The sequence below is a fragment of the Pristiophorus japonicus genome, chromosome 5 (genome assembly GCF_044704955.1).
Source record: "Pristiophorus japonicus isolate sPriJap1 chromosome 5, sPriJap1.hap1, whole genome shotgun sequence".
Classification (NCBI taxonomy): domain Eukaryota; kingdom Metazoa; phylum Chordata; class Chondrichthyes; family Pristiophoridae; genus Pristiophorus; species Pristiophorus japonicus.
Genome location: NC_091981.1, coordinates 35887149 through 35897768, shown reverse-complemented (window position 1 = coordinate 35897768; position 10620 = coordinate 35887149). Strand labels below are relative to the sequence as shown.

The window sequence follows — 10620 nt, the reverse complement described above, 5'->3', positions numbered from 1 at the left end:
CAAATGCTGATTTATCTGAATATAGCCAGAGTATCTCCAGCAATGGCTTCTGGTCTCAGCCCCCGCAACATCACCTCTGGGATCTCTCAAGGATCCAAAATAGAAATCATAAGGCTTATTTGGGTTGGATACTGTAGATTTATCCATGATTTCTTTTGAACTGCTATTCATCCATCAGTTTGTGACTTCCCTATCCTGCCAGAACTGCATTATGGTTACGTTTGAGTGGAAAAAAAACCTTTAATTATGCCTAAACTGTGACTAAATTGTGATATTGTCGAAACTAGTTGAAAACAAGCTTCAGATGCAAAGTTCGGTTCAAAATTTTTATTTTAACGCGTTATTTTGTCCAATACAATGAGCTCGTGCTAAATTATGCAAGGTAGCAATTATAAATTTATTTCACAATAGCGCGACAGGAGTCTTTCAAACAAAAAAGGAACAATCTAGAGGTTATAACATTACCAAGTCACACGGCACACTGGCTCGTTATAGTTACACATAGAAAGCTCAAATTTTCTTTGTGTGAAATGGGGGGAGGGGGTGAATTTAAAAAAAAACTTATTCTTGTAATAGATGCCTGAGCCAAAATCCAGCTCCCCAAAAAGGCCACTTTCTTCCAGAAAGCCAACAGCGAAATTTAGTTTGGGGATTTTTCTGGAGGTCCCCACCGTCCTAAGTGCGTCATCAAAGGGTGCACCGCCGATCTCCCGCACCGCCCGCGAAAGTTATCTGCAAAAATCTTTAATCCGCCGCGCGGTGCCCCCGACAGCTTTTTCTGTCGGTGCACCTTGCTTTCACTCTGTCAGCCATGGCAGCCCTCCAAGGGGAGGGTGCAATGCTGCGGTCGCCATGTTTTTTTTTGTCGGCCGACTACCAGATCGGGCCGACAATTATGCCCCCAGGTTCGGCCGGCCTACCAATGGTTAGCCTTGCACCCCACCTTGGGTGCCAGACCACTGGCCCGGCCGAAACCCTCCCCGGTGGCTCAGTGGACCGAAGTTTCCAAAATGCCGAAGGCTCTCACCTTTAAGTGAAGGGGAGAGGGTGGTGACGCACACGTGTCGTGACGTTATCTCCGCTCCGCTGATGACTGACAGCGCGGAGACTCCATCCCGCCTCTACTTTCGCCCCTCTAGAGTACTTGCCGCCCCCATTATGATTGACTTCCGGTCCGCTTGAAAAAAAAAACCGACAATGAGCTGGATTTACCAAAAGAGGCGACCTCATCCAACGTGGCGGAAAAAACCACTTCAGGAGCGGACGGTGTGGCCCGTTTCAGGCGGAGGTAAATTTCGGCCCCGCAATATGGTAACTGTTTCCCGGTTCACTATGTAAAGGGTGTTCTGGGACAACACTGTGACTGTAATTGTCCTCTTATACAATGGCCATTTTACACTAAACATTGATGTTTATATCTCTATTAATAGACCGTACTTGGGATTATTTCCTTGCAAGTTTTCACTAAAAATATCACAAAGAGATGTCACTTCCTACTGGAGATTGGTTGGCCGTTATTTAATTTGCAGAACCTCAGGTAGACATGAAGCTTTTCTCATCCCAAGAAAGAGACGATGGTGCAGACTCAATCGCTCTCTGCTTCCTTCCTTTCCATCTCTTGTCCGGAAAGTCATGCTGTGGTGCAATTTCACAGCTGTCCGTCCTTTGTGTTCAGCCCTCCGGCACTTACTGACATAGCCCATCCTCCTATTCTCTCCCCAGAAAGCCTGGCTAATTCCTCTGCTTCCCTTGCCAAGGGGATGGTGGGTCTGATCGCACTGCCCCCACAACATTCGTCAGCTGAATCTGCTAACTCCAGGCTCCCGATCTGTAAGACTGAAGGCCACACCATAAACATTTAGCCGTGTTACTGGGGGAAGGGAGACGAGATCATTGCTTGAACCGGCACTTTAAATACAGACACTGACGCAGATATTAAATAAACCAGTGACTCTGAATGTGACATATTCCAGGCATTTTGTTCTACAATCCAAATCATTTGCTGCAAACTTTAGCTCGTGTATAAATCCTGAGCAATTTTACAGCATTACTGTCATTTCTGAAGTTATCTGGTTGCCTTTGCTGTTAATTTTTCCCGACTAATTACAGTGTTGCATTTTGGACACTTGCTAATCCTCAAGCTCCAAACGCATTAAATGTGCCTGTTGCATCACTTGCACCAGTGGCTGTGAGTCAACACGTATCAGTAAACTGAATACTTCATTTTCGGTAAGGGTATTTATTTTTCAAACGATCGACGCTTTCTTGCAACCATCTCTCTTCGTACGTTTCCTTCCCATCTTCAAGCACGTGGAGAAGCTCATTGATGATTAGCTGTGATGCTAAATCAAACAGCATCCCTTGCTTTTGCACCGAGTTCTGGATTAAGTATATGTCATTCAGATGTGTTAGCTTTGATATTTCTCTTTTGATATCTGAAAGCTCTTGATCAGTAAACTGAACTCTACCCCTCAAGATCCACTTTGCCTGCAACTCAGTTTCTTCCTGAATCTTTATCCTCTGTTCTTCCAGTAGCCCATTTCCTTTGGATTTCAACTCAGCAATTTTGGAGAGGAGACGAATCTTGTGTCCAAGGACCGCCAACTTGTGCAGACTTGTGTCCGACTCATGCAGCTGAAGCTGCAGATCCAGGCTTTCCGTTAGATAATAGTCGGACAATTCCTTCCTCGCTTCCAGAAATTGCTCGAGTTGCTTTCTGCAGCTGTTGAGCTCTTCTTCACCTCCCAAGATCTTCTCTTTGGCTCTCTCCATTTCAGCCAGAGTGCTCTTGATCATGCTCCCGTAGCGCATGTTCCTCCGAATAGGTGTCGAGCACTTGGGGCAAAGGCTGAGCGTCGCCATGACCCCATCAACCTCCGACTGCTGCATCCAGTCGTCAAATCCAGACACCGCAAAGATGTGATGGCAGTCTTCCAGCTGGAGGAATCTGGTCTCGCGCTCGTCTTCCCTTCCGAAGAATATCTCGGTGACCTCGTCCTCGTGGCAGTGGCGACACTTGCTGGGGCACAGCTCTCCGCACAGGCCGATGCACGGGTGCCCGCACGGAAGCGCCCGGTCGCACGGCCTGTCGCACGGCGTCCGGTCGCAAGGTTCGTGGCACAGCCTTGTGCACCGGTAGTGCGGGCAGGCCCACTTGCAGGGCTCCCCGCAGGGCGTGCACAGCTCGCCACAGCTCTTCGGGCACTTGCCGTGCGGGCAGCGGTTCTGGCAGGCCCGGGCGCAAGGCGGGCACTCTGCGGCGCAGCACCCGTCGCACGTGTGGGAGCAGACCAGCGCTTTCCCGCAGGGAGAGCCGCAGGCCATGTGGAGCCGCCCGCCGGCGCACTCGAAGCAGGCGGCCGCGCAGGAATGGCCGCACGCCAGCCGCGCCTTGCACGGGGCGCGGCACGGCGCGGCTTCGTCGGTCAGCTCGGCCTCATTCCGCAGGTGGCACGGAACCCGCCTCTTGTGACTGCACCTCGACATGACCGTGACCAGTGCGGGGCACTTCACTGTGCAGGTCTCCCCGCACTGCCGCATACACTGGTGGCCACAGTCGATGGTTTTACCGCAGGGCTCCAGGCAGCGGAACATTTCCGGTGGCAGGGAGCAAGCGATCTGCTGCTCGTGACCACACTGAGGAATGACTTTGGTCACAGTCACCTGACACTCGCTCACCACCTTGCAGAGCCCCTGGCCGGGCGGGCCCTGGTGCTGCTTGTGCTTCGGGTTGTAAGGATGGCAAACGGAAGTGCACCTGTGGCCACATTTCCGTCGGAATTTACACGGCAGCGTGCACCCTCCCTCGGGAGCCCGTTTGAAATCGTCCGCCACCGACACCAAAGTGTAGTTTCCCGGATGGTTTTGGCAGCACAACCTCAGCTCGGGGCCTATTTTGCCATTTCGGCGTAGCATGTCAACAATTTGTCCCCACAGCGGGACTTTGCCCGACAACATGCTCATGTTGCCTATGCAGTAGAAGCCTTTCTTTGCCCGAGACAGAGCTACACAGACGCGGTTTGGTATTCGCAGAAACCCTACCCCACCCTGCTGATTGCTTCGAACGAGCGACAGAATCACAATGTCGTTCTCTTCCCCTTGGTATTTGTCCACCACGCAGACCTGGACACCATTAAATGTTTTTTTGAGCATCATCTTCTTCAAGCAAAGCAACTGTCCCGAGTAGGTGGTAAGAATGGTTATCTGCGATGGCTTGTATTCTTGCTGGAGGAAATATTCGCAAAGGGACTTCACAAAAAGAGCCTCGTGTGTATTCTGAAAGCTTTTTCCTTCCTTGATCTTATCCTCCTGCTGCTGATGGTCAATAAAGTAGAGGTTTGTGGAGATTCCCTAATTTAAAAAAACACAAAAGAGAAAGGATTCTTGATATTAGGAGGGGGTTAACATTTAGGATTGGATTATAAGGATAGTTTCACTAGTCTGCACTTTCCACTGGGAGCTTATAATGTAACAATGTCAAGGCCTTGGAGAGGGTGCAAAGGAGATTTACGAGAATGGGGTGAGGAACCTAACTTATTTTTTATTCATTCACAGGTTTGGGTGTCTTTAATGTCCCATTCTTAATTACCCTTGAAAAGGTGGCGGTGAGCTGCCTTCTTGAACCACTGCAGTCCGGGAGGTGAAGGAATTCCCACGGTGCAGTTAGGTAGGGATTTCCAGGATTTTGACCCAGCGACGATGAAGGAATGGCGACATATGTCCTCGTGAGGATAGTGTGTGACTTGAGGGGGAGGAAAGAATTGAAGAAGCTGGGATTGTTCTCCTTAGAGAAGAGAAGGTTAAAGGGAGATTCAATTGAGGTGTTCTAAATTTGAAGGGTTTTGATAAGAGTAGATATGGACAAACTGTTTTCAATGGCAGCGGGGGTCAATTACCAGAGGTCACAGATTTAAGATAAATTGTCAAAATAACCAGAGGGGAGAGGAGGAGAATTGTTTTAGCATTGCGAGCTGTTGTGATCGGGAATGTACTGCCTGAAAAGGCGGTGCAAGCAGATTCACTATTATAAGGAATTGAATATATACTTCAAAAGGGAAAAGTTGCAGGGTTATGAGGAAAGATCTGGAGTGTGGGACAAATTGGACAGGTCTTTCAAAGAGCTGGCACAGGTACAATGGGCCAAATGGTCTCCTTCTGCGTTGGGAGATTCTATATTGCCCTTGATTACTGGCCAGAACACTGTGAGAAATGGCCGCATATGTTTCTGATGCACATTCCCAGAAGTTAAGGCTCCCCTCTGGGAGCCCAGTTTCTTATCATTATCCCATATACACAAGTAAATTCCTCTGAATTCTGACCGGGGTTAATAATACCCTCCGAGAATAGTGGTTGGTCCATCCAGCTGTGAAGTTTATCCTGAATAAAATTAAATCAAGCCTGAAAAAGTGCATTATGAAATACACAATATTTGCCAATAAATTATATATTGATATTGATCAGGGAGAACTTCCCAGCTGTTCTTTAAAAAGTGCAGTGAGATTTTTTACATCCACCTGAGAGGGCAGATAGGGCCTTGGTTTAACGCCTCATCCAAATGACTGGATCTGACAGTGTAGCAGATCCAAATACTGCACTGGAGTGTCAGCTGAGATCTTGTGCTCAAATCGTTGGAGTGGGACTTGAACCCACTGGCTCAGAGCTGAGAGTGCTATCAATTGAGCCACAGCCTAAACTTGTATTATGGCATACCAGCATCTAATGCACGTCACTTCTTTAATGTGTGTTCCAAAAGTTAGACTATAAGCAGCAATTGTAGAAAAACTGCAGCCCAAACTCCTGGGGAGCGGGTTCCAGTAGAACACTTCATCAATTTAGAATAAAAGCTACCTTGATGTTTTCATACAGCTTCACAGAGTCTGTGTTTTCCAACTTCTCGTAGATGTGCGGTGTTATCAGTTCTGCGATTTCAGGGCGCATTCGATGCTGAGCAAGGCAGATAAAAATATATCAAGTTGCTTTAAATAAAAAGGGCACACATTGACGTGATTAAAAAAATTGCATAAATCTAGAAAGAAGGACTATGGACAACTGGAACACAAATCCCTTGAAGAAAAATTACCTGATCACCAAATACTGCATGAAACACTTAAAAAAAAACTTCAATGCACAATATTGCCAGAGGAAATGTTCACAATTTTTTAGTGGGGGAATACACTACAAGGATTGGATCGGATATTCAAATTATTTTTCCTTTGGCTGTAAGGGAGGGATTTAGATACTCGTCAATTCTCTTCTCACCCCATCAGACTGATTTCATCGTTAATTCACTTTCCATGGTCAGATCAGTGAAATTGTCAGTACACAGGATACCAACATACTAAATTGGTCAGTTCAGAAATGCTGTTGTTAAAAGCAGAAAAGTAATAATTCGAAAGCAAAATACTGCAGATACTGGAAATCTGCAATTCACACAGAAATTGCTGGAAGCACTCAGCAGGTCGGGAAACTGAGATAACGTTCCAGATTGATGACTTTCCATCAGAAATAATATTACATTGTGCAAACTTTTAACTCTTGGCCAACTATGGGGCCAAGTTTCGGTCTGAGTTGCTCCTGTTTTTTTGGAGCAACTGGTTTAGAATGGAATATCTTAGAAATTGCAATTCTCGGCAATTAGTTTGCTCCAGTTCCAGTGAGTTAGAACAGTTTCAGTTTGGAACAGATTTTTTTTTTCAAAAGGGGGTGTGTCTGGCCACTTATGCCGTTTTGAAAGTTTAGGCAGTGAAAACTTACTCCAAACTAACTTAGAATGGAGTAGGAGTAGATTTTTGTACGCTCAGAAAAACCTTGCCTACACTTAGAAAATCAGGCGTAGGTTACAAATCAGGCGTAGGGAATGGAGGGCGGGGGCGTGGGAGAGTGTTTAAAGGGAAGTTTACAAACATTAAACACTTCAGTTTTACAAATAAAGAGCCATCATCAATAATAAATGAGAAATACATCAATAAATCAACCAATAAATCAATCGAAAAAATTAATAAAAAATTAAAAAAATTAAAAAATCAATCAATAAAAAATTTTCTACTCACTGACTGGAGCACCGGGAGCCCTCCAACAGCGTGCTGGGACGCCCCCCCCCCAGTGTGTATCTCTCTCTGTCTGTGTGTCTCTCTCTCACTCTCTGTCTGTCAGTGTCAGTGTCTCTCTCTCTGTCTGTCAGTGTCAGTGTCTGTGTGTTTCTGACAGCAAGGGGGGGGGGGGGGGAGAGGGAGGGAGGAGAGGGAGGGAGGGGGGGGGCAGAGAGGGAGGGGGGGGGGGGATGAGGGAGGGAAGGGGGGGAGAGGGAGGGAGGGGGGAGAGAGGGAGGGAGGGGGAGAGAAGAGGGAGGGAGGTAGGGAGGGAGAGAGGAGAGGGAGGGAGGGGGAGAGGGGGAGAGGAGAGGAGGGGGGAAGGAGGAGGGAGAGAGGGAGGGAGGAGGGAGAGGGAAGAGGAGAGGGAGGGAGGGGGAGAGGAGAGGGAGGGAGGGAGGGGGAGAGGAGAGGGAGGGAGGGAGGGGGAGAGGAGAGGGAGGGAGGGAGGGGGAGAGGAGAGGGAGGGAGGGAGGGGGAGAGGAGAGGGAGGGGGAGAGAAGAGGGAGGGAGGGAGGTGGAGAGGAGAGAGAGGGGGAGAGAAGCGGGAGGGAGGGAGGGGGAGAGGGGAGGGAGGGAGAGAGGAGAGGGAGGGAGGGAGAGAGGAGAGGGAGGGAGGGGAGGCTGAATGGGCCCAGCTGACGTGAAGAAGCCGGGCCCAAGACTTCTGCCCGTGCACCATCTCCGCGCTGAATGCGGTCCGACAGTGTGGCCGCCCTTAAAGGGGAGGGCCCGCTGCTGCGGCCGCAATGGAAACATTTTTGCCGGCCGACGTGCCAATCGCCCGGCATAATACTGCCCCCGGGTTTGGCCAGGCTGCTGGCCCAGCCAAAACCCTCCCCGGTGGCCCAGTGGCCAAAGTTAAAAAATGACATCACCACGACTCCACCGCTAACTGACAGCGGCGGAGGCCCCGAGTGACCCATTTTCAGCCAGTCAGCCTGGCGTTGAATCTGACATCACCACCTGGACAATAATCCTGGTCATAGAATTGTACAGCACAGAAGGAGGCCATTCGGCCCATCATTCACGTGCCGGCTCTTTGAAAGAGCTATCCAATTCGTTCCACTCTCCTGCTCTTTCCCCGTAAGCCTGCAAATCTTTCTTTGTTGCCTAATGGAAGTTGTAGAACCCACCCGATTTTCATTCCATTGAAATCAGGCAGTGCAAGATTAAGATTTGCCAATTTTGTGCTGTGTGTATGTTCACCCAGTCACTGACAGTTTGTAACCAAGGCCCGTACCACTGATTAAACCAGACTATAAACCTACAGCCTCATTTCACATGAGTAAGAGTTGAAACTGCTGAATTGAGGACGTATACCACGTGGCACCTCAGTATCAGACCTTCCGACTCAGAACCGAGCTAGTAGAAGAGGCTCAAAAGCAGGCCATTCTTTCCTGACCTCTCTACCTCCTCTTTCCTCACTTCTAGTTAAAGAAGGTCGTGTAAAGGTTTCAAAAGGACATAAATAATACACAGAACATCAAGGAGAAAAGGTGTTATGACGGGACAGTTTGATAGTAAGGGAAACAAACGTAAAGTGCAGGAATAGACTCAGGAGTGTTAGTTGAAATGCCAGCGGTTACCAGATTGGGGAACTCACCTGATAATCGAGCCGCACAAAGTGCACATTCATCATGATCAACCGCTCAAACAAGGAAACGTCCAGGTTAAAATTTTTCGCAAGTTCATACACAGTCGCACTTGGGCGAAGCTAAAATTTTGAAAAGTGATAAACAGTAAGTCATCCAAATTGTGTAAGATGGGACAGTTTGAACTTACAATGCTGGCAAACTGCAACATGTGGGGCTCCTCCTTTTCCAATCTTCACAACTCTGCAGGGACAAGCCAGGAGACAGAGCACAACTCGAGTTTGCCTCGCGGAAGGTGAACTGACAAGAATTAAAGAGACCTGCATTTATATAGCGTCTTTCATGACCTCAGGTCGTCCCAAAGTACTTTACAGCCAATGAAGTACTTTTGAAGTGTAGTCACTGTTGTAATGTAGGGAAACGTGGCAGCTAATTTGCGCACAGCAAGCTCCCACAAAGAAAAATATGATAATGACCAGTTAATCGGTTTTATTGATATTGCTTGAGGGATAAGTATTAGCTAGGACACCGGGGAGGACTCCCCTGTTCCTTCTTCAAAATCAATTATATGCTCAAGTCTCTGGAATGGGACCTAAACCCACAACTTTAGGACGCAAAGGGGAGCGTGTTACCAATGTACCAAGGGTAAGACCAATGTCAGTAATGTCATAAGACTTTTTGAGGCAAAAATACCTGTTCCCATACTTGGTGTTATTGGATCACCTGGGACCAGCAGTGAATGGAAAATTGGGAGGAAGAAGCACACGCCCGTAGTAGAGCACGCCCCTGAATTTCATTCCATTATTTTAAAAGGATGGAGAACTGGGCAGGTTCCTTTATGGTTCCGAAGGTGATCTACTTAAAATGATAAAGGGATTCGAAGTCAAAGTAAATAAAAATCAGGAGAGATGTAAAACGGTCTGCCGACCCGCTATTGCCCATTTTACCCTATTCTACAAGTCAAAATGCCCTCCCTTCTGATTTGCCTGTAATAATTCCTACCTGCTGATGATCACCAATTAAAATGAGGTGCTCACAGGCCGAGCTAAGAGTGGTGATTATATGAGCTTCCAGCACTTCCGCCGCTTCTTCTACGATCACAATCTTTGGTTGAATGTCTTGCAGGAGATTTCTGTACTTGGCTGCGCCTGCAAGAACATTGTGCACACTCTTCAATTTGTGTAATATATAAAGGGCCGATTCCCGAGGGTCATCTCTCACACAGGCGAAAATAAATACTTTTATAATCTCACGCAACAGTGTGGAGCAATGAAGTGTGAAATACCATCCTTGGACTACACGATCAAAATGATCAGTGTAATGAATGATTGAGAAAAATTATATCAGCACACTGGAGGTTGAATTTCTGCTACTCCCACCAATTCCTCCCAGTTTGTGCAGATTTTATCTTGGCTCTCCAAACTGTTCCCACTTTGCTGAAGATAGTGGACGAGAGCTAAATTGGGTATTCTGTAAAATACAACTATCCACTGAAATGTAAACGTAGGAATAGATAGAGGGATCTGAAGCGAGTTCAGATCACGGTGAGGGATAATGAAATGCTGTTGAAACAGGCGCTAATTCCCATATTTAAAAAAAACCTAAAATTATAGATTTGTTTTGTTTATATTACAAAGCAAAAAACAAACAGTATTTGCATTTTCCAACTTTAACGTCTGAAAGCAAGCAAAAGAAGAGTGTATCTGTCATCACCGTTAGAAGTAGCTTAGAGTACCTGTTGTGGTCATTCCCACTACTTTAGACTGTCGAAGGAGTAGAATTTCTTCTTGATTTCTCAGCTCTGCTAGACGGTTGACAACTTTCTGATATAGATCTTCATAATTCAACATTCCGCGCCTGGTATCCGTTTGGTACTTGGACAACCACAACCTGGAATAAAATTGCCTCATTAAACTGCCATCTGGACAAGTCATCAT

The 10620-nt window shown here is 47.2% G+C and overlaps 1 protein-coding gene across 1 annotated transcript in view; it reads right to left on the bottom strand.

The window, feature by feature from the left end:
* Positions 1–322: 322 nt before the first annotated feature.
* The window catches only part of LOC139264288 (NFX1-type zinc finger-containing protein 1-like), a 52207-nt gene continuing 41909 nt past the window's right edge, over positions 323–10620 (bottom strand). Inside the window, exons 12-16 of the mRNA XM_070880515.1 lie at positions 10419–10573; positions 9686–9831; positions 8695–8805; positions 5848–5943; positions 323–4350 (exon numbers count right to left, since the gene is read on the bottom strand). Coding sequence (XP_070736616.1) covers positions 2221–4350; positions 5848–5943; positions 8695–8805; positions 9686–9831; positions 10419–10573 — 2638 coding nt within the window. The 3' untranslated portion in view covers positions 323–2220. The remainder of the gene's footprint in view (positions 4351–5847; positions 5944–8694; positions 8806–9685; positions 9832–10418; positions 10574–10620) is intronic.